The sequence below is a fragment of the Cricetulus griseus genome, chromosome 2 (genome assembly GCF_003668045.3).
Source record: "Cricetulus griseus strain 17A/GY chromosome 2, alternate assembly CriGri-PICRH-1.0, whole genome shotgun sequence".
Lineage (NCBI taxonomy): Eukaryota > Metazoa > Chordata > Mammalia > Rodentia > Cricetidae > Cricetulus > Cricetulus griseus.
The window spans coordinates 17831817-17855675 of NC_048595.1; the positions used below are offsets into that span (position 1 = coordinate 17831817).

At 45.9% G+C, this 23859-nt stretch overlaps 1 protein-coding gene across 1 annotated transcript; it reads left to right on the forward strand.

Annotated features, from left to right (window-relative positions):
• The first annotated feature begins 1426 nt into the window (after positions 1–1426).
• Positions 1427–23512, forward strand: Rcan3 (RCAN family member 3). Its single transcript, XM_027399685.2, has 5 exons — positions 1427–1646; positions 8350–8586; positions 12860–13033; positions 14593–14764; positions 17272–23512. Exons 2-5 carry the CDS (start codon positions 8392–8394, stop codon positions 17448–17450), a joined length of 720 nt encoding a protein of 239 aa, XP_027255486.1. The 5' UTR covers positions 1427–1646; positions 8350–8391; the 3' UTR covers positions 17451–23512.
• Positions 23513–23859: the final 347 nt, after the last annotated feature.

The following is a 23859-nucleotide window of genomic DNA, read 5'->3' on the forward strand; positions in this document are numbered from 1 at the left end:
TATATTCCCCAGGAGACCCATCAAGGATGCTTTCAGTGTATTGACTGATTAATCCATGCACGTCGGATGTGAAAGTCGGAAATGAGATCGAATGTCTGGAAACTTTCCTGCAGGAGCCACGCCACTCAGGACCCAACGTATAAGCTAACAGGCTGTCCTTGAGTTTTGTGGGACAGGGAACGCTTATCAACCTTAGGCCTGGTTTCAATGGATCAAGCGATCATTTTCTCTCTGCCTGTAACTCAAACCATGGAGATGAGGCGAGGAGCCTCAGAAATGGGAGTCTGCGCCAAGCTCATTCATAACAAACATTCCTTAGACACAGTGCCCGTCGCCTTGCCAGACACAATGAGGAGGATGAAGGATGTGGAAGATTCCATTCCTGTTCTCAATTTCTTGCTCTTGTTCACAACACAGGCAGCAACAACTCTTCCTTTGCCCGGAAGGCAGGCACACAGTTCTGACGGCTGACTTTTGACCTTTGACCTTTGTGTTTTATCTGTGTAATAGCCCTGGCTGTCCTGGAACTCGCTTTGTAGACCAGGCTGGCCTTGAACTCTTCTATTCATTTTTTTTTTTTTTTTGGACGGGTAGTCATGTGGAGGTCAAGGAACAATTGCGGGAGTTGGTTCTCTCCTTCCACCATGTTGGTCCCTGGTTGGGAGCAAGCACCCTCAGCCCCTGAACCCGGCTGCCGGCTAGCTGAGCAGATTCCTTCTAGCGGGAGCTGAGACAAGAAGATCTCCAGCTCTGTGCCTGTCATCTAGCCTATCAGCTGAAGGAAGGCACAGCTCCCCGCCAGGCTGGTCTCAGCAACAGTAATTAAACTAACCCGCAGTGATGCCAGCCAGCCTCGGTGCTACCACGGGTGGAGACCTCGACTAGACATGATTGGTGCCCCATTGTCTCCAAGGGAGACACGCAAGACTGTGCAAGGAAAGGCAAACGCAAACATCATTAATATTGTACGTCTGTGCAGGCTGCAATGGAGGGAGGAGACACACCTGCTGACACCCACAGCTCGGCGACGTCACTGTCGCCTCTGCTGGGCGGAGGGGGCTGCGGGGCGCGGTCCGGCACATCCGGCTGGCGGGTTCCCGGGAGGTTCCCGGGTAAAGGTTCCTAGTATCCTCGCTAGCTGTTCCTGTCACTGTCGTGTGGGGCCCGCAAGAAGCGAGAGGAGAGGTTTCAGGGTGGCGGCGGATACGTAGGGGTCGTCCAAGGTCCCGTTTTAGAGGTCACATACAGCCTTTGCCTCAGGGCTCCCGCCCAAGCCCTTCACAGCCTGTACCCGAGAGCCAGGAAGAGCGGGCGAGAGCGCGCGCGCGCAGAGCCTGCCCCGCCCCCTGGGGCCCCGCCCACCACAAGGACTCCCGCCCACCGAGCTGCCAGCCCCTCCCACCTGTCTGTGCGCCTGCGCAGCGCGCCCGGTAGGCGCGAGGAACCGAGGGAGGGCGCGAGGCGCGCGGGTCCGGGAGCGCGCGCGCGACGCCAGCAACCTTGCTCGGGCCCAAGTCACCGCCCGCGTCCCCGGCTGAGGCAGCCGGCGTCGAGGGCGTGGCGGCTCCCCGCGGCCCCGGGCGGAGGGGGTCTGTCGGCTCCAGGCCGCGCTCGTCGCCCCCGGGCCTCTCCCCTCGAGCGCACAGGTGAGTCTCCCCTTCGCAGGGCGGGGCCGGCGCGCGGCCGCTCGGAACAGGTTTGCAGCGGCGCTGGCTGATGGATCCCCAGGACCCCTGAAAGTTACAGCAGCCCCAGCCGCAGCAGCAGCTGCCCGGAGCCCCCTAGACGCTGCTAAGGGCCAGCTGCCTGGTCCCCAGGGTCTTCCCCGGACGCTTCGGGGTGACATCCTACAAAACACTACTCGCCAAGTCCTTCCTCCACCACCGATTTCTCCAACAGCTGTACGACTTTTTGAAAGGTGGCAGGGCCAACCTGCCCCCAGGGCAGGAAAGGTGTGGCCAGTAAGACAGGGATGGCAGCAGGTGGAAGCCCCAGTCTCCTCCCCGCTTTTCCCTCCCCCAGGATGCAGGAATAATCATCAGCGCATCTCTGCGTCCCTGGCTTCTGGAAACTTGTGTCCGCCTCCCAAACCGACGCACCTTCAATATCAGTCTGTTTCCAGGTTGCCCGGTTCCAGCTTCCGTGTGAAATCTCATCATCCCCTCAGGGGATTAAGATTCTAGCGGCTCACGTCTGTGTTTCAGATTCAAACCAGGATTATTTAGCGTGATATTGTAGTGTACGAAGGGTTTAAGAATCAAAACATATTCACCTCCCCTTACTGAAAGCTATCTAGTACAACACATTTACCTGAACTTTTCGTAGAAGTCTTTCGCCTTCTGTTTGGCCAGAGAAGTAATTTCATCTGTAGCTGTAATTAAAGATTACTTAAAAATCTTATTCTAAGGACTGGGTGTGGCACATGTTTATAATCTCAGCACTTGGGAGGCTGGGCTGGATTACAAAACAAGGCCCTGTCCAAAAACAACAACAACAACAATAAAAAACCAAAAACCCCCAAAACCCTTACTTTATCACTATGCCATTACCTCTGGTCTGATATATAAAACTGTAAAGCAATGTTTGGCCCTAAATGATGGCTCAGCAGGTAAAGACACTTGCTGCAAAGCTTGACAACTGGAGTTTGTGGGTCCCAGGAGAGAACCAGCTCCTCCTGCAAGTTGCCCTCCACATGAGTGTTGCTGTGGCCACAGGCAAACACACATACATACATTAAATAAATAAATACATATATTCTAACAAAATATTGGGGCTGGAGGGCTGGCTCGGCTGTTAAGAGCACTTACTGCTTTAGTAGAGGCCTGGGGTTGGATTCCCGGCACCCATATGACAGCTCATAGCAGTCTGTACAGTTCCAGGTGGTCCCACCCTTCTTCATACCTCTGAGGGCCCATACATGTACCTGATACACAAACATACACCCACAGGCACACACCTACATGTAAATAAATAAGTAAAAAGCCGGAATTTAAAAATATAGTAGTCTTGGAGTCTAGATGTTCATGCAGCATATAGAGTTGTTCTTTTTGATCAGAATTTCATGTTAGTGGTCTGATAGACTGTGGATATAGGAGGGTTATGAAAAAATTAGTGTCCTGTTAGTCTTTGCTATAGTTTTACATTTTACCTCCTTGGCAACTGGTTTCCAAGAAAAGAGGTTTTAGGGGATTTTTTTCTTTACTATTTAATCATGATATGTTTTAAGGTTTTAAAAGCTTATATAGTCTTAGGCTAAACAAATGAGAAGCAATGCTGCATGCTGTTACAGGAAATAAGAATCCAAAAATGAGGAGAGGTGAGGAAAAACAGTGTGACTTAGAACTCTGTTCACCTGACCCTGCACAGTGGCTGCAGGATTTGATGAAGCATTTGACTTAGTCCTAAAGACCTACAGAGAGCTCAACTCGTAGCTCAATGGTAAAACACTTGACCAGCATGCTTGAGGTCCTAGGTTCAATCCCCAGTATTAGAAGAGGAAAAAAAGTCCTTCAGCCATTGAGTGAGGGTGTATCACCCTGAAGAGATTATGTTTAGGGAAGATGACTTATATGCAACAAAGCAAATAGCATCAGTTTTTCTCCAAAGCCTTACATTTATTGCTTTCATTTTGTCTTTCTCATACTAATAGGTAGAACAAGAATATCGATGACGATAGGAACAGTGATAGATTATCAATAAAATGGTGTGACTTGAGGTCCTAGAAACACTCACAGAAATGTAATTTTTAGGTTTTTAAAGGCTTATTTTTTGTGCACGAATGTTTTGTCTATATATATGTATATATACATGTACCCCATGTATGCCTGGTGCCCTCAGAAGGCATCAGTATCCTGGAACTATTGATGGTTATGAGCTCCCATGTGGGTGCTGGGAACTGAACCCAGGTCTTCTGCAAGAGCCATCTTTCTAGCCCCAGAATATAACTTTTAAAAAGATTTATTTTTTTAAATTGTGTCTGTGTATGAGTATATGCACATGTCACAGGTATCCATGGAGGCCAGGAGAGGACATTGTACCCCCTGGAGCTGGAGTTGCAGGTAGGAGCTAGGAACCAAACTCTGGTCCCTCTGCAAAAGCAGAACATGCTCTTAACTGCATCTTTCCAGTCCCCAAATCTAATCTTTATAACCTATTTTACACTAATGTTCCACCAACTTTATTATGCCGATTTTTGTTTCTCATTACTACTTTGGGGGGAAAAAAAGAGTAGAATTCTACCTGCCAATGATTGATAAGAAGCAATGGAAGATACAGGAATCATGGTAGACTTCAGAACCCTGATCGTGGCAGTTCTGAATAGTCTTGGAAAATTTAGTCTGAACTAGAAATTCAAATAAAGTACACATTTGCTTCTGGTATTTTTGTAGCCATTTTGCTCATTTCAAACAAATTTGGTTAAGATATTAAAATGTTCTCCAAATTGGGAAGCAGAATTTGTTTTTAATTCTAGAGGAGAAAGAATTCGCCTTTTCCTTATATCCTGAGGTAGCTTGGCATTCAGCCTTGATGGATTAGTTTTGTCCCAAGGCTGGTGCCTTGGAGGTTTCCCACTCATTTAATGTTTCTATGAAGAAATCATTCACCAGAAGCCGGCCAGGGCTAAGCCCCGATCAGGCACAGACTGAGATTGCAACAATTCCAGTAATCAGGAACAGAACCTCCATGCCGGGAATGGAACCCAGTGTCTCCTGATGCCAGGCAAGGGGTACAGCACTGAGCCGTAGCCCCCCTCTATATTGTTTGTTGCCTTAATGAAACCAAGTTAGCTTTAAGTAGCTGCTAGGTTACCATGTGTGATATCCATGCATATGTCTCTTTTCAGTTTTAACTGCATTTAGAATGTCAGGAAATTCTGAAGTGATTAACAATGTTGACTCCAAAAAAAAAAAAAAAAAAACAACAAAAAACCTCATTGTGTGTTTTTAGCAAGATAGCCAACATCTGTCAAGTAATGGCTGATACCATATGCATTTCATTGTGACATAAATTTCTAAAGGCTCGTACAAAGGCCTAGTGGCACTTTTCTTTAAAATCTGTTTTCACACTCCGGGCATTGGTGGCACACGCCTTTAATCCCAGCACTCGGAAGGCAGAGGCAGGGGGATCTCTGTGAGTTCGAGACCAGCCTGGTCTCCAGAGCTAGTGCCAGGAGAGGCTCCAAAGCTACACAGAGAAACCCTGTCTCAAAAAAAATCTGTTTTCACACTAGAGGCATGGTAGCCCATGTCTTTAATCCCAGACCTTGGCAGACAGAGGCTGGTGGATCTCCACGAGTTCTAGGCCAGCCTAGTTACATAGAGAGTGAGTGCCAGACCAGTTCTAGGCAGGCAGAGCTCCTTCAGGGACACGAGGAGGGAAGAACATCAGCCTACTTTCTCGATACATATGTGCAGCACCGACAATCAAAACCATGGCCTTGATAGTGCTAAGCCCACACTCTATACTGGGCTACAGCCCTGGCCTCCAGTCATGATAATTATTACTGTTATTACTGTTTCAAGATTCTTCCTCCAATATGACAAAGAATAAGATAAAAATAGAGCATAGGAAACAGCCCTTGGCTTGACTTAGAATGTTATACATTCATTTCCTGTTTTTCTACCTTCAACTTGGGGTAACTTTCTTTTGATATAGCTTCAAAAACAAATGATAAAAATGGGCTTAGGCGTGGTAGCTCATGTCTATAATCAAGAACCTGAGACAGGAGAATTGCCGTGAGTTTGAAGTCAGCTTGGGATACATAGAGAGTTCCAGGCCTGCCTGGGTTAATACTATCTCTGAAAAAAATTTTAAAAAAATAAAATAAAAAACCACATCTTAGGTGGACATGGTGGCACATGCCTTTAATCTCAGCACCCGGGAGGCAGAGGCAGGTGGATCTCTGTGAGTTTCAGGCCAGCCTGGTCTACAGAGTGAGTTCTAGGACAACCAGGGCTACACAAAGAAAGAAACTCTGCCTCAGAAACCCGAAAGAGATTGCCCAGGGGTTAAGAGCCCTGACTGCTCTTCCAGAGGACCTGGGTTTAATTCCCAGCACCCACATAGTAGCTCACAACTGTCTATAACTCCAGTTTCAGGGGACCCAACATTTATGGTAAAAACAACAATGCACATTTTTTAAAAAAAAGACAAAAACCAACACATCTTTACATGCAGATACCAGACTGCCTTTTAACTTTAACATTCTTTCTCCAAACTATTAAAAAGTAAAATATAGTACATATACTCCCAAATCAGCATGTGAGAGCAAGATCGATTTCTTACACAGTAACAAAACCCACCCATTTAACAATGATAAAATACTATTGCCTATTTTAGCCCCTATTCAAATTTTGTTAATTATCCCAACAGTGGCCACACAATGATTTTTCCTTCAGAATTACTTATTTATTGTGGCACTAAGGATTGAACCCAGGACCTCATACATACTAGCTCTACCACTGCTCTGTTTCCCAGCCTCCTTTTTACCTGTGTTTTGAGACAAAGAGAGACATGGTGTCATTAAGTTGCCCCTCCTGGCTGTAAATACTTGCTTTAGCCTAGGCAGACCTTGAGCTTTGGATCCCCTTGCCTCTCCCTGAAGAAAGCCATAGTGAGACACACCCTCCTGGGGACCCCCCTCAGACCAGAAAGTTCTGACACAGCAACTAAAAGAATCAGCTAAAAATTGTCAGACCTGTGGGCAGCCAAGGGGCAGCTCAGAATCTCTCAGGCGCATGATATATTTTCAGCACTTCCCATTCTGTGCTGTGAGATTCAGCCCTCGTTTCCCCATTGCTTTGATGCCCCGTCCTTCATGGCTTAGGAGCAATTGTGTGACATGCACCATGGTACTGTCACATGGGGGACCCAGAGAAGCAGGAAACCAAATTGAGAACTAAGAACTAAAGGCTCCCGAGTGGGCAGTACTAGAACTCAGACCCAAGTATAAAGAGTGGCTGAGAAAAATGAGTCTACAGGGAGAGACTGGGAGTGAATAAGGGTGCATCGGGGTGCACTGCAAATGGTGAGTTCTGGTGCTTAGGAAGCCTTCGTTGTCAGTATCAAGCAGAGTTGAAGCCAAAAGAGAATGGCAGCTGCCTGGGAGACTAAACTCTGGAAGGAGTGGAGTGGAGGAAATAAGGTAGGTGAGCCCACTGTGCAGGGAGTGGGTAGGAAGAGTGGCAGGTGGATGAAGGCAAGGTGGAACTCGTGTGCCGAGGAAGAGGGCACGTGGTGGCCATCCAATACAAAAAGACTCGTGTGCACAGGAAGAGGAACAGGTGGAGAAGTGGATAGCTTAGTACATAGTAGGATGAGGCCCTGTTGGGGAGTGTGACTGGTGTCCCCCAGTGTCTGGCAATAGGTGCCCAGAATATTGGCAGAAACAAGTATAGATGCTATTTTTTAAGATTGTCTTGAGTGGTGTAGAATAATGGGAAACTCTACTATTTTTATCCCATAGTTAACATTAACCAGTAGGAAATGTATCCTATGTAAGAGAATCTGTACCCTTGTGTCCTTTGAAATGAAAGGGCAACTCAAAAGTGGCAGTCCTAATAATCATGATCACTCAGAGTGTCTGTCACTCGGGTCTTCTTCAGGTCCACATCACCATCTTGAAATAAGTCATCTCCAAAGGGATGATGCATGCATGAGTGTGGTGTGGTTCCCTGAGGAGCCAGGCACAGGTACATTCTGCCCCAGTATTTTACAGAGGGACAGTGTCAGCTCTGAGCCTCTGACTTGACGTGCACAATGCCCAAAAGGTGAGAAGTGTGTCCTCTGGGTTGTCTTCCAGCTTTCGTTGTGTGCTCCTCACACTTGCAGTGCATGTGGGAACTTGGGGACCTAAGCAACTTTATTTATTCTGCTCAGAAAAAAAACCCACACTGGGTAAGAAAGGCAGAGCCTCACAGACAGCGTTTAAGGGTGCAGATGGCGAACAGACCGTGTGGGTGTGATTCTGCTGGGCCACTTCCAGTGTTTTCCACCTAAAACCCAAAACAAATATGGGAAGGCCACTCTGCTTCCCACTTACCCTCTCTCTGCTTGTAAACCAAAGTACATATTGATGCCATCATGTCACATTATCCTTTTCTTTCCTTTTCACTAGGAAGCGCTGGCTTTTTTGCTTCTTCATATTTCATTGCCCCATGAAATCTGCTAAGCAAACTAGATTTATAGATAGAAAATTCATTTGTGAGAGCTGGAGCTGACTTAAATGCTGATTGATCTTTCCTGGATAAAGTCATTTTGCTTGATGAATTGCTGTCTTGAGAAATAGATTGACTGTAAAATGATAAGGCCTTCAATTTTTTTCTCTGTTGTTTCCTTTTTTTTTTTAAGCCTTAAGTGTCTGGCAGATATCCTAGAACTTTACCCACAGAGATGCTACGAGACACCATGAAATCTTGGAATGACAGCCAGTCAGATCTCTGTAGCAGTGACCAGGAGGAGGAGGAGGAGATGGTCTTCGGTGAAAATGAAGACGAATTAGAAGAGATGATGGATCTAAGTGACCTGCCCACCTCACTTTTTGCTTGCAGTGTCCATGAAGCAGTGTTTGAAGTCCAAGAGCAGAAGGTGGGTCTGCACTCTTACTGTGGGAAGCATAGATAGCTTTGGGTAAACAGGTCCAAGGGCCTAAGACATGAAATACACAGAGTGTGGGCCACACTGGACCCCGCCCCTCACTGTGTCTTAGGAGAGGCTCCGTCCGCACTGACAGGTGTGCTTCAGAGTCAACCCTCCCACACTCCTCTAGAGAAGCATTGTCTTTAGTGAACTTTCAATCGAGGCTCATTAAATGTGCTTTTATTTACTTATTCATTAAGTTTTAGAGACTGTAATTGAAGAAAAGCTTTTTTGTTGTTTTTTTTTTGTTTGTTTGTTTGTTTTGAGACAGGGTTTCTCTGTGGCTTTGGAGGCTGTCCTGGAACTAGCTCTTGCAGACCAGGCTAGTCTTGAACTCACAGAAATCCACCTACCTCTGCCTCCCGAGTGCTGGGATTAAAGGCGTGCGCCACCAACGGCCGGGTTTGAAGAAGAGCTTTTTTTAATGTTTTAGTCAAAGATAGTAAATATATATAATATGATTCATTATAAATTTTATTTGTGTACATAATGTTTCTGCTATATACACCCTGTCATCCTCTTTGGTACCTTTCACACCTTCACTAATTCCTCCTTTACCCAGCACGCTACTGTTGTTTGAGACAAGGAAGGCCTGGGATTGGCTGTGTGGCTCAGGCTGGCCTGTAATTGGCTATGTGGCTCAGGCTGGCCTACCATTTGCCGTGTGACTTAGACTGGCCTGAAATTAGCTGTGTGGTTCAGGCTGGCCTACCATTTGCTGTGTGACTTAGACTGGCCTGGATTGGCTGTGTGGCTCAGGCTGACCCTGTGTGCCTCAGGCTGGCCTGGAACTTTCAGAGATCCTCCCAGCTCTAACTCCTGAATGCTGAGGTATGTCACAGGGATATCTCACCGCACCCAGCCTCCAAGCACCTGATTTTTTTGCTTGGCTTCTTTGTGCATTCACTTAAGAAGGAATTCAGCTTTTTCCTGTGGCTTATTACATGTGGACTATTAGGACTAATTATTAGCTCGTTGTTAACATTTCTGGTATTATTTCTATGGTTTGGAAGGAAAAATAAGATTTTTTTAAGTTATTGATTTACAACTGTGTGTGTGTGTGTGTGTGGTGTGTGTGTGTGTGTGTGTGTGTGTGTGTGTGTGTGTGTGTGTGTGTCTGTATCATCGTGATCTCTTAAAAGCCTACATACCTTTTTTTCTTTCATTGAGGCATAGTCTCACTGTGTAATCTAGGCTGCCACCTGGGCAGTCCTCTTCAGCCCCAAGCACTGGTAATACAGGTAGAAACCACCATTCCTGACTTGGTCCTTAAATGTTAGTATATACACTAAGAATTTTCCTTTCGGTGAGACCCATTCTCACTCTGTAGCCCAGACTGGACTTCCTTCAGTGTCTTTCAGGGGCAGAGCTGGATACATGCTCAAACACCTGCAGCAAAGGCTACATGCCGGTTAGGTTCAGGGATAGAGTGTGAGCTGTGCAGCCTCTGTGTCATAGTGTACCGTCTTGTAGTGGGGCTGATGGGTCACTGAAAGAATTGAGTTAGTCTCTCTAGGAACATTGGAAGTCCATTGAGGTTTCAGCAGACAAGTTCACACAGCCAGGTTCAATAGGTCTCTCAGAAGGACATGTGGCATTGGGGAGGAGCTGTGAGAGTTAGAATTTTAGCAGAGAAAACAAAGGATGTTTTAGCCAGGGGAAACCAGATATCCTAAGCAACCTAATTAGGACAAAGTATGGCAGGAGAGAGAGTAACAAGCATTCTGTATGGTTGACACACAGGCGATAAGTGCCCATGTCAAGAACACTTGACCCGGAGGTGGATGTTGGGCACCCTGGCGCCAAGCGGAAGAGCTGGCCCTTCTGCAGGATGAAGTCCCGAGGACTTCTGAGCAAAGGGTGGCAGTCCAAACTGTACTGGGCATGAGTGTGGTAGGGAGGTTCAGGGTCCTGCTGAAGATGAGAGCTACGTACAGCAGGGGCCGGTGGAACATGGCCATTCACAGAGGGTTTCTTTGCAGGTCATTTTATTTCACAAATACTGTTTCTTTGCCCAGTTGTTATCGTAAGAAAGCACAGGTATTACCTCTGTATCTGTCAGTGCATGTAGCATCCCTGAGTTCAAACAGTCGATGATGGAAAATGTTCTGTTAAGAAATTGTATCTAGCCGGGCGTTGGTGGCACAGGCCTTTAATCCCAGCACTCAGGAGGCAGAGGCAGGAGGGTCTCTGTGAGTTGGAGACCAGCCTGGTCTACACAGCAAGTTCCAGGCCAGCCACAAGGGCTGCATAGTGAGACCCTGTCTCAGGAAGAAAAAGGAAAAAATAATAAGTTGTTTCTTTGCTGAATATTTACAGATCTCTGTCATTCTTAAGCAATGTGGTATAAAAACTGCTTACAATGTATTCCGTGTAGATCATCTAGAGGTCATTTAGTGTATCTGGAGAAGGGTGCTGGTTCTTGGCAAATACTGCCCTGTTTATACCCGGCACTTACTGTACAAGCATTTTGGTATCTGAGAGGACCACTTTATCTTAAAATTACATTTTTAAGATAATTTTATCTTAAAATTACAAATTCTTGGGGGGCAGTAAAATGGTTCACTGGAGACAGGGGCTTGCCACTCAGTGATGCTGTTCTAACTCTAATGCTTTTATTGTCTTTATAGTCAAAACACTATTAAAACTTGTCTAATATTTGAATCTTTCTTTATTTTAGTTATTTATTTATTTTGGATTTTCAAGACAATGTTTTTCTGTGTAATAGCCTTGGCTGTCCTGGAACTCGTTCTGTAGACCAGGCTGACGTCAAATTCGCAGAAATCTGCCTCTGCCTCCCAAGTGCTAGGATTAAAGGTGTGTGCCACCACTGCCTGGCTTAATATTTGAACATTTTAAAGGCCAGTCTAAAGATATTATAATTCCAGCATTCAGGAGGCAGAGGCAAGTGGATCTGCCAGGATAACACAGTGAGAGACACTCTCAGAACAAGACAGTGAGTGGTAAATCGGCTTTATTTACATGAACTCATCATATGTACAGGTGCTGTTTCTGAGAAATTTCTATAGTATAAGGATGCAGAGAAGTTATAAACAAAAGTTAGGAAGCTGCTAGACCTAGTGGCACCCTGTAACCAGCTCTCCCAGAACTAGAGGAGGAGGAACAGGAATTCAATGCTGTCTTCAGCTACTAGCAAGTTAGAGGCTGACCTGGACTGCATGAGAGCCTAATGTCATAAAATAAAAATAAAGAACAAAAGGTAGGAGAGGTTTCTCTGTGTTTTATTGTGTGTACATGCTAAGGGAGGTGTTTGGGTTCTAAGAGGACAAAGTTGTAGGAGATCTCACCCAGTGTGTCAGACTTACGCAGCAAACAAATGCCTAGCACTATGAAGAAAGCAGGGGAAGGACTGCCCCAAATGCCAGATATGTTCCTCTGGTGGAGGAACAGCACAGCTGCCTTCCTTGGTGACTCTGTGACAGCAGCATTCCTGTTCTATATGGAGATGTGCGCTATGTTTTATACATCATATTATTGTATGACCTCTGAGTCTGCAGTATTTAACAAAGCCAGTTGATGGGGGAGGTCCTTCTGTGTATATGTTTGTCTTATTGGTTGATAAAGTACTGTTGACCAGAAGGAAAGCAAAATAGGTGGAGTCAAGGAGGATTCTGGGAAATGTAGTAAGAGATCCAGGCAGGAAGTGACATAGCAGGCAGACTCAGAATATAAGCAGGGACAAGAAGGAAATTGTCCTCTTGCTCTTCCTCTTCTTCCTGTTCTCTCTTCTCTACAGAGCCGCCATGTGATCCCAGGAATAGGATGCCAGCAGAAGGCATCCTCGATAAGATAAGTCTTATAAAATATATAGATTTATGATAATTCAGACTGAGCTAGCATATAAGAAATCCTAGTCAATTGGCCAGCAGTATTGTAAACTAATATAAGACTCTATGTGTTATTCTGGCACCTGCATCGCAGCGGGGCTCGGGCAGCTGGAATAAAGATTTATCATTACAGCCAGCCATTTTCAGTCAGTGCAGACTGCAGATATGAGCCTGAGTCACACACTCTCCACCCTGAATACCTTCAAGAAAGGCAACTCTTTTTTTTTATTGTTTGAAAGGCAACTCTTTATGGAGGAAAAGTACTGCACTGCATAGGGCGTTTCACTCAGTCACTTCTCTTTAGCAGGCTTCCTGTTAATAGAGTAATTAGTTCTTTGTTCCCACTTCTCTCTGCCTTGCTGTTCTCCTTACAGGAGAGGTTTGAAGCTCTGTTCACCCTCTATGATGACCAGGTCACGTTCCAGTTGTTCAAGAGCTTTCGAAGAGTGAGGATCAACTTCAGCAAGCCCGAGGCTGCAGCGAGAGCTCGGATAGAGCTCCATGAGAGTGACTTCCACGGCCAGAAACTGAAGCTTTACTTTGCACAGGTACAGTGTGCGATGTGGCCGCAGGTCCCCACAGTTACTTCACACAGGTACAGTGTGTTCCGTGGTCACTGGTCCCCACAGCTGCTTCTCCATCACAGCTCTTCACAGCTCTCCTAGTGTTGGGTTGGACATTTGTGAAATCAATATTTCCAAGAGCAGACGATGTCATGTTTTCTCTTACTTTATACATACACAATTTCATTTATCTTAGGAGCATATTAAGCCTCTGTCTTTGTTTTGCTGAGACTAATAGTTAAGGGATTCATTTTTCTGACAGATTTGCTCAGGGCTCTGCAAAGGTTAAGCCCTGACACTTCAAGGGTAGTGGAGTAAATGTTCTCTGCATCTAAAATGGCACTTAGGATGTGACATTCGTGGGAAAATAGAGAAAAAAATCTTTAAGGACCATCAAGATGGCTCAGTGGGCAAGAGGTGCTTGCCACTAACTTGATGACTTGACGACCTGAGTTTGATCTCTGCCACCTGTACCTACATGGTGAAAGGAAAGAGCCGACCTGTGTCTTCTGACCACTACACAAGCAGTTTTGTCTCTTCTAAGACTGGAACTCAGTAGTGTGTTAGTCAGCTGTTCCCACTGAATCAGTTAAGGTTACTGTGAAGAAATACCATGGCCAAAAGCAACTTGGAGACAAAAGGTTTATTTGGTTTACATATCTTGAATCTTGAATTCCACTGAGATAAGTCAAGGCAAGGACTCAACCTTGGCAGGAACCTGAAGGCAGGAGCTGATACAGAGGCCATGGAGGGGTGCTGCTAATTGGTTTGCTCTTTGTGGCTTGTTTGGCCTACATTCTTATAGAACCCAGGACCACTAGCCCAGGGTGGTACCACACATGGTGGTCTGGGCCCTCCCACATCAATCACTAACTAAGAAAGCATTCTACAGGCGTGCCTGCATCTGATCTTACAGAGGTGTTTTCTCAGTTGAGGCTCCCTTCTCTCAGTGATGAAAGCTTGTGTCAAGTGACATAAAACTAGCCAGCACACCCACTGTAACAAATGCCTGAGGTGATCAGCTGTAAAGAGAAAAGTCTTGGCTCATGGTTTAGAGGATCCATCCATATAGGATCTTCCCTTCTTTTGGGCCTGCAGAGGGGCAGCACATGAAGGCAGAGCAAAACTGTTCACCTCATTCATGGGAAACAGGAAGAGTAAGAGACTGGGGTCCCACTGTGCCTTAGGGTATGCTCCCAGTGACTAACGACCTCCCTGTCTCCTAAGGCTCCCACTTTCACCCTTTCACCCCTCGGGAGCAAGACTGCTCTACATAGACCCTAAGGGGCACTTAGAGCTCAGGTCCCAGCCACAGTTACTGCAGAGCGCTTCTTTGTCCATCTGTTTATACATTTATTCTTTCACTCAACTCATCTTGAGCGAGGATCCAGTGTGTTTGCCCCGTGCTGTGAGCCAGGTGGACCTCGTTCACCTCCTGGAAGATACAAACGTCTCAGAGACACCCCTCTACGAAAGTAACAGTTGCCATAAAGATGAAATGAAGGTGCACTTGCAAAGTGCTCATGGCCATGTCCTCCTTGCAGGTTCAGGTGTCCGGGGAGGCTCGGGACAAGTCCTACTTACTGCCACCACAGCCCACCAAGCAGTTCCTCATCTCTCCTCCAGCCTCCCCTCCAGTCGGGTGGAAGCAGAGTGAAGACGCAATGCCTGTGATCAACTATGACTTACTCTGTGCTGTCTCCAAGCTTGGGCCAGGTAACTGGTTCTGCTTTTGCTCTTACTGTCCCCAAGAGCTTTGTGTATTGGAGACAGTGTCCAATAGTGGGTGTGGAGCCCGGCAACAGTGGCACTGTCCAGTAGACACTGCAGTCACACCAGACTGGGCCCACACTCTTAACTGCGTTTTCCAAAGCCGTGGTCCTCAGCCAGTTGCTGAGCATAGGTGTCGGGGTTAGCTAACATGTGCAGCATGATAATTTTCACAGGAAGGAGTGACTACAGGGGGTTAGCAAACATACTTGCTGTTCTCTCTGTACAGCCCAGTGCAGATGGAAGCTGTGTTATTTAGTGATGGTACCCTGCTACCCCTTCCAAAGTTTCTCTTCCTTTTTTTTTCTTTTTCATCTCTTGCTTTCCTTCTTTACTTGCTATCTCTCTCATCATTTTAATAATATGAGGAGCTGATTGCCCACTGTTGAGGACAGTGTGTCTCTTTAGGGGACTTCAGAAACATTTGAGAAACAGCTTTACACTTGTGGACATTTGAACTTTGTCAGACATCAGGTCCTATGCTAGAAACTGCTGCCTGGAACCTAGCCGGTGCCTCCCATGGGACTCCAAACCTTTATGAATGTAGCTAACCCACCTCAGTTTTTTGTTGAACAACAATTAGCATTTATATTAGCATTTTTTAAAATTTTTTATTTAAATTAGAAACAAGATTGTTTTACATGTCAATCCCCATTCCCTTTCCCTCCCCTCCTCCCCTACTCCCACTAACACACTACCTATCCAAAGCCATTTCTGCTCCCCAGGGAGAGTGAGGCCTTCCATGGGGGATCTCCAGAGTCTGTCATATCCTTTGGGATAGGGCCTAGGCCCTCCCCCATGTGTCTAGGCTGAGGGAGTAACCCTCTATGTGAAATGGGTTACTCCCAAAATCCACTCCTACACTAGGGATAAGTACTGATCTAATACAAGAGGCCCATATATTTCTGAGGCCCCCTCACTGACACCCACATTCATGACGTCTAGATCAGTTCCATGCTGGCTTCCCAGTGATCAGTCTGGGTGCCAAGAGCTCCCTCTTGTTCAGGTCTGCTGTTTCTGTGGGTTTCACCAGTGTGGTCTTGACCCCTTTGCTCATCACACCTCCTCCTCTGCAACTGGATTCCAGTTCAGTTCAGTTCAGTTTTTAGCTGTAGGTATCTGCTTCTACTTTCATCAGCTGCTGGATGAAGGCTCTAGGATGGTATATAAGTTAGTCGTCAATCTCGTTATCAGGGGAGAGTATTTAAGGTAACCTCTCCACTGTTGCTTAGATGGTTAGTTGGTATCATCCTTATGGATCTCTGGACATTTCCCTAGTGCCTGATTTCACTTTAAACCTATACTGGCTCCCTCTTTGATGGTACCTCTTATTTTGCTCTCCTCTATTCTTCCCCCTACACAGCCTTCCTGCTCCCTTATGTCCTCCTCACCCCTCCTCTTCTCCCCTTCTCATTCTCCTAACTCCCTCTCCCCTCCCCCCATGCTCCCAATTTGCTCAGGAGATCTTGCCCCTTTCCCCTTCTCTGAGGGATCATGTATATCTCTTTTAGAGTCCTCCTTGTTGCCCAGCTTCTCTGGCGGTGGTAATCGCCCTTTATAGACTGGTAATCCTTTGCTCTATGTGTAAAATATATTAACATTGTAATTAGTATTTATGTAATCTAATCAGTGGGTTCCCATCTTAGTGAGCATAAAACCAAAGTAAACATAGAACATAAGAGTGGAGCTACTGCAAAGCAAGGCCTCCCCTGAATGAAGGAGGCTTGTGTATATTCAAAAGTGGCAGGCCCATTCCTGAGCATGCTCAGTTTAAAGTCATGGAGATTAACATGATGGGCAGGATGGGGTTGTGAATTGGGTAGTTTCAGGGTGTGCTAATAGGAGTCTTCCCTGAAGGTGCCTCGGTGCTTAGCAGCCATGCTTAGATCTTAACTCCCAAGCCCAAGGTAGAAAAGAACAGTGTCTTTAACAAATGGAACTTCTGCGGGGCATGGTAGCACTTACCTTTAACAACACTTGGGAGGCAGAGGCAGAGGCAGACAGCTCACTGGGAGTTCCAGGCCAGCCTGTCTGCATAGTAAAACCCCATCGAGAGGAAAAGGGGGAAATTTTTCAATACCAAACAAGCTAAGCCTCTGATGCAAGATAGAGAGATTTTACAGACTTTAATCAACAAGCTCACGTGGCAGCAACACATGCCTACAATCCTAGCACTTGAGAGACTGGATGAGAAAAATCAAAGAGTTCAAGACCAGCCTCAGCCTCAGTTACAGCAACAAGTTTCTGATTTCATGAGACTCAGTCTCCAAAAAAATGAAAGAAAGGAAGGAAGGAAGGAAGGAAGGAAGGAAGGAAGGAAGGAAGGAAGGAAGGAAGGAAGGAAGGAGAGGTCATCAGCTGTTAGATGAATTAGTGGGAGAGGAAGTTGGGAGATAAAATAAATGACTTCTTTGCACTGACAGTAAGGCCCCTTCCTGTGCTTTCCTCGGCAGGGGAGAAATATGAACTGCATGCAGGAACCGAGTCCACCCCCAGTGTGGTTGTGCATGTCTGTGAAAGTGAAACTGAAGAGGAAGAAGACACAAAAAACCCAAAACAAAAAATCACTCAGACCCGGCGCCCGGAAGCTCCCACGGCCGCGCTGAGTGAGCAGCTGGACTGTGCACTGTGAACCCAGCCACTGCACCCGTGCCTCCTGCTGCTACTGCTGCACCGGCACTAGAGCACAGCCAGGAGATGCCACTGCATCCATCTGGCAGCTGGGCTAGCTTTGCCAGGCCAGAACATGAGGTGAAATAGCAGATGTGGCCAGCTGTTTGAAATTTTGAACAATGTTCTAAATGGCACTTTAAGTGACAAGGTTAGCCCCCACTGTATGGCATCTGACTCCTCCCTGAGAAACATTAGTTCCCCTGAATGTATAGCTCGTTGGGTACCAAAGGCCAGAACTAGAATCACCCAGTACACTACCATTTTTACAGATGTTAAAAATTAGTCTTACAATTACAGTAATTTGGTGTGGGTGTTTTTTTGTACTGGTGTGGTAGTGTCTATAACAAATACATTGAGCAAAGGCTGAATGTTACTCAATATACATGGTATTTTTTGGCAGGAAAAGAAACCTTAGGTACAAAATCATTTGTGGAGGCCATTTTTCTCCAGTATTTTTCACTAGCCTTGGGGATGAAATGCCAAATGAATGAGATTATCAGATTCAAACGGCATATGCAGATCTGCACTTGACTCTGCTCCATATCCCTCTTACGGTTGGTGGGGGTGGCGCCCAGCGCCCCCCTGCACAGTGCCGCCTCCCCTGCACAGTGCCGCCCTTCCAGGCCTGGGCTCTGTAGACAGGATGTGTCACCTGGAAGCTTGGCTGGTAAGGATACGGAGTTGCAGCCTGTGGAGCGGCAGCTCTTCGGTTAATCTCTTGACCACCCTAGTGCTGGCTTGTCGCTGCTTGAGTTGTTCTGCGCTGTGTGTAGATTTGTGGATAATAGTCACAATCTTAAATTGTAGAAAATAATGATAAGACTTTCTGAAGACCACTTTAAATTCAGGGGAGTTGCTTCATTTTTTTTGTTGTCTTTGAAGACAAGGGTTTCACTTTGTAGCTAGCTGGCCTAACAAACATCCTCTGTGATTAGACTCCCAAGTGCTAGGAATTCAGGGGATGAGCCACCATGCACTTCAAATTTTTCCATTCAAGTATTTCAGCTATTTAGAAAGAAAAAAAAAACAGTACTATTTTTTTTTTTTTTGAAACAAGTTCTCACACTGTAGCCCAGGCTGGCCTTGAGTTCAAGACCATTCTCCTTCCTCAGCCTCTTGAGTCCTGGGATGGAGGTGTAGGCCCCTGCATGCAGTTCATGTTTCCCTCTGTAATGAAATTTTCCACCTGGGCTTGCAGTTGAGATTCAGATAGACCTGTCTCTTACACTTGAAGATGTGTTGAAGTTCCGTGTGTCAGTGCAGCATCACTAATGGGCAGGGGCTACAGTCCCTCTTGCTGAAGGCTCTCCTGCCAAAGAGTGCTATGCTCAGGCAGGTCAGCTGATCCCACTCAGTGTGCCCTTTTATTTTATACATGGCAAGTATCCAGAGATGGCTGGTACATATGAAGGGACTAGACCTAGAACTAAGAACCGAACATGGCAGCTCCAGTAAAAATAGAAAAATGGAGAAATTGAAGCTGTGATGGCCATGTTCTTTGGGTGACAGGTTAGTGCTGAGTGTCTTTTGCGGTAGAATTGATTTCTGAAGATTTAAACTGTATTGCACATGCAAATGTCTTCTAACTTGTTGAAATAGGGTCTCATATAGCTCTGGTTGACATCAGACGTGCTACATCTCAAGGATGACCTTGAACTCCTGCTCCTGCCTCTATCTCCTAAGTGCTAGGGTTGCAGGTGTGCACCACCACACCTAACAACAGCAACAAAAGAAAGAGTTGTCCCTTCCCTCAGATGCTGTCAGCCCTCAGATGCTGAACTCTGTGTGTGTTTGCTGTTGGGAACCCTCTGTTGATTCAATTGAAGATTACGATTCCGTCCACACTGGTTTTCTGGATCCAAATCCTCATCTGTCGGCTTAACTGACAGGCTCTCCTTTGCAGCCAGCTTGACTTTGCAGTTTTGAGCTAAGCAATTAGTTTCTTTTTGTTGCAGGACAGACCCTACCTGCCAGCAAGCAAGTAGATTTTCATCAGTTGGAAATTTTTTGTGCTCCTCATTATGCAATACAGTTCCTAATTTTCCTAAGTGATCAAAACCCAATTTTTAAGTTTGTCTTGGCTTTCATTTTCCAGTGCCAACTTAAGAACATCTCTCTCTTTCTTTTATCTTTTCTCTCAAGACAGGGTTTCTGTTTTAGCTCTGGCTATCCTGGAACTTACTCTGTAGACCAGGCTGACCTTGAACTCACAGAGATCCATCTGCCTTTGCCTCCTGAGCATCGGGAGTAAAGGTGTGCATCACCACCACCTGGCCTAGTCCTTTTTTAAATCAAGAAGTGCAAACTACTCATCTCTTTAATTTTTTTGAGATATTAAATTGAGTATTATGAGGGGGTGTGCAAGGATAAGGGAAGTCATTAAACTTTCCTGAATAGCAAATAATTAACATTTTCCTCTTTTCTGGTATATTATTTCCATAAGACACACTCTAGAAGAAAAAATACCCATCTACCTTTTAATGAAGTCAATTAAAATATCCAGGTGTCTGTTTTTATGCCCAGTCCATGTAGGCATTTTATAGCAAATGAGTCCCATTCTTTTGTTTATTTGTGAAAAGGTCTCGGGTAGCGCAGGTAGAGCTGGTCTCAGAGTTACTGTGTGGCCAAGGATAATCTTGAATTCCTGATCCTACTGCACCCACCTCCGAAGCTCAGACCTATAGATGTTACAGATATGTACCACAGTGAGCAGCTTACCCTTTATCTTCTTTCCGGTTCTCATAGTGGATTTATGCATTTTTTTCTTTCAAATGGAATGTTTTGTTTTGTTTTTGGAGACAGGGTTTCTCTGTGTAACAGCCCTGGCTGTCCTGGAACTCACTCTGTAGACCAGGCTGGCTCACAGAGATCTGCCTGTCTCTGCTGGGATTAAAGGCGTGCACCATGCCCAGCTGAATTATTTCTTAGAATTAACTCTACTAGGAGATTCTGGCATCCCCCTTTGAAATCCCCCTGCTGCTTTTTGGGAGCTCTTTGTCACTTTTCCTTAAGAAATCTGCCATTTGTTCTACAGAAAGAAAGAAACTAAAAGTAACTTTGGCTTCTTCAGAAATCAGAACCTCTCTATGGGAAGCAAGCTCTGAGGAGTGTGAGGAAAGAGAACAGGGCTTTGTGTTAGAGAAAACCCTGTGGAGGGTAATGAAGCCATGACACTTAGTAGGACTGGCCAACAGGACTGCAGTAGTTTGGCTCATAGATTCTAGATTTTTCCAGTGACTCACCTGGACAACCAAAGATGGATCCACATAGAGAGGTGGAGAGACAGAAGGGGCTGAGGACAGCCCCTCACCCTGGAGAGCTGAAAGTCAGGTAATCTTACTGTGCCCCTCAAACATCATGAAGGGGCCAGGTGTGCCGGAATGTACTTGTAATCCCAGCACTCGGGAGGTGGTGGCAGAGAGTCAGGAGTTCAAGATTGTCTTCAGCTAAATAGTGAATTTAAGGCCAGCCTGGGCTACATGAGGGTATCTCAAAAAGGTGGAGAGGATTACACAGAGAAGACTTTAGGTTCCACATAAAGGTTTACATAGATCATTTTGGCCACTAAATGGGCAGTTTGAGTTGAGGGGACACCAGGGGACAGGTCAGGAGCAGTTTGTCCCGTAAGGGGACAGCTCTTTGCCATCTTCATGAATAGAGACTAGTGAGGTTTAAAGGTTTATTTTTATTTATGTGTCGGTGTACATGTGCGCGTATGGGTGTCCACAAAGGCCAAAACGGGGCCTTGGGTCTCCGGGAACTGGAGACAGTAGTGAGGTGCCTGAAGTGAGTACTAGGGACTGAACTCTCGTCCTCAAGAGCCTGAAGCACTCTTAACCTGCTGAGCCAACTCCCCAGCCCCCTCCTGCCTTTCTAAAATGTCATGATTATGGATGGCCATGGTGGGAACACCTTTAATCTTAGCACTGCAGGTGGATCTCTGAATTCAGTGCCAGCCTGGGCTACACAGTGAGACGCTGTCTAAAAAAGCAAATCAGACCAAACAAACAAAAGTCATGATTATCAAGTGAAATGCTTTAACTATCTTACAATTAGTGTGGCTGACCTGGCACCAGACTTACATGGGAGTGCACAGCACAGTGGGGACTGTGGTTGGGCTTCCCTGTCCTTCCATGTCTTTTCATTGCATTGAGCTCTAAAATATGGAAGATGCTTCTCCCTGTCACACAGAGAAGAGCAGGAGGCCCAGCGGCGACTTGGGAGCTTTTAATCAGCTTGATCGTGGCTTATGTTTTTACACCATTGAGCTGTGGGGTTAGAATCTGCTTACATAATGTTACCGTGGTCACTAGCGGTTGTGTTAGCACTTTATGTGGGCTTCCCTGGATAGTCACATTCGTGCAGTTAAAATGTAAACAGTCATAAGAGGACCTGGGAAGAGAATGAGGCCATGTGCATGCTGTGGGAGGGCCCTCTCCCTCTGTGCTTGGAAAATCAAGTTCTATTCAAGACTAACGATGGACGTGGGCTTTATATTTTATGTAAACTAATTTGTAGACTTGAGGATTTATTTTTTAAAAGGAAGGCTTTATGTATGGCTATCAATGGAAGCGTATGTGATTCTTTGGTGCCTGGGGTTCATGCCTGCCAGCCTCCCCTCTCTTCTGTAGAGCCCTGGCCTTCACCTGTCACACAGGTGCTTGGTCACCTTTCCTCCTCTGTCTGTGTTTCTTAATACATCTGTGTTAAAGGAAACAACTGGGTGTGCTGGAACAGGCCTGTGATCTCAGCTTTCAGGAGGTCGAGACAAAAGGATTGAGAGACTGAGACTAGCCTGGGATACAAGCAAAACCCTGTCTCAAAGGGGATGGGAGGGTGCTTTCCTTTTCTTGGTGTGACAGTATAGAGGAACAGCAATCCTGGGAAAATAATTTGCTTCTAACCAAGAAGTCCATGGGAAGAGTAAGGTGTGTGGACCCTGACCAACCACATGACAAGTGACTGTTGGTGTTTTACACTCCCCTTGGAGTGTGGGTCTCCAGAGCTATCCTCATCCTCTGTGTGCCCATTTCCTTCACCCTTGAGCAGAGCAAATGTGATAGTTGAGAGTCCGGGTTACCAAATGTAGTCAAGCATGGTGACATATGCCTGTCATCCCAGCGCTTGGAAGGCAAAGATAGAAGGATTGTTGCAAGTTTAAGGAGTAGCCTGGGCTATGTATCAGACCCTATCTCAACAACAGAAGGGTAACTGGGTGTACACACAGCCCAGGAGCAGATAAGAGCAACCGTTGGGTTTCTGGCCAGGACTGGGAACTTGTCCTGTTCCCTGTAAGGTTTCTGGTCAAGGCTGAGAAGTGACCTCGGGGAACTGAATAAGCAGAGGAGCCCTGCTAACTTAGATCTGTGCTTTCCCTCAGAACCCTGCAAGTCTTGAAGAGGGTCCCATGACCCTTGGAGCTCTCACCTGGCCCTGACTGGGTGTGCTTCCTTGTCACAAGGAGGGTTTATTTCCTATCTATGCAGATAATTCGTGTTTTTCTGTCTTGTTCCCTGTTGGTCTCCAGTCTTCCTAAGTCAGATTGAGGACTAAGGAGAGACAACAGGTGTCAGTCCTGTGGCTATGCCACACCCTCTGCTTTCAGCCCCTGAGTATTTATTCCTGTCCCTTGTAAACCATTTGTATCTTTGAAGCGTGAGAAAGCCTTCACTGCCATTGCACTTTGTTCTTCATAACCAAACCTGCGGCTGGATTTATGCCTGCATCTGGACATGTCTGTAATCTCCCTGGTCCTGCTGTGCACTGTAGTGAATACTCGATGCACTTGTGAAAATGGTCAGTGATTTTCGTCCGTGTGTCCCATGTTTGACACACTAGTGCTTCACATGACGGACCATATAGTTCATTATCAGCTTCAGCTGTCCTGTGTTCTGAGGATCTCTAAACATTCCTTGTCCTGTGAGGTGACAGACGCAAAATGTAATTTGGAAGACACTTTGCAGTTACCTGTAACAAGTTGTTTTGATGTTGAAACTAATAAAGAGTTGTTTTTTTAATCAGCTCATTGAGCAGAGTTCTTTGTGTGCGGTCTCTACAATATGTGTGATAGAACTGATCTGGCAATAACATAACATAAAGGAAAGTCAAACCCACATTTGACCTGTGAAGAAGAGGCCTGCTGGACATTAGTGTTGCTGTGCCACACACAGTCCAAGTGTCACCAACAGCAGAAAACCACTATAGGTTCACTCTTCCAGGGAAAGCTCTGCCCGCTGTACTCCTTAGCAAAAAATGATTTATTGCTGGGAAAAAAATAGTAGCTCCACATTCCAGTAATGAGACCAGAAATAACTGTTGCATTATAATTATGTTGTTGTTTTGTTTTTAATACAAGGTCTCAGCCCAGA

Excerpts from the sequence above, each read along its gene's own strand:
- Rcan3 (XM_027399685.2), top strand. The coding sequence starts at position 8,392 with ATGCTACGAGACACCATGAAATCTTGGAATGACAGCCAGTCAGATCTC. Across the intron at positions 8,587-12,859 it reads TTGAAGTCCAAGAGCAGAAG|GAGAGGTTTGAAGCTCTGTT; the intron begins GTGGGTCTGCAC and ends TTCTCCTTACAG. Across the intron at positions 13,034-14,592 it reads TGAAGCTTTACTTTGCACAG|GTTCAGGTGTCCGGGGAGGC; the intron begins GTACAGTGTGCG and ends TCCTCCTTGCAG.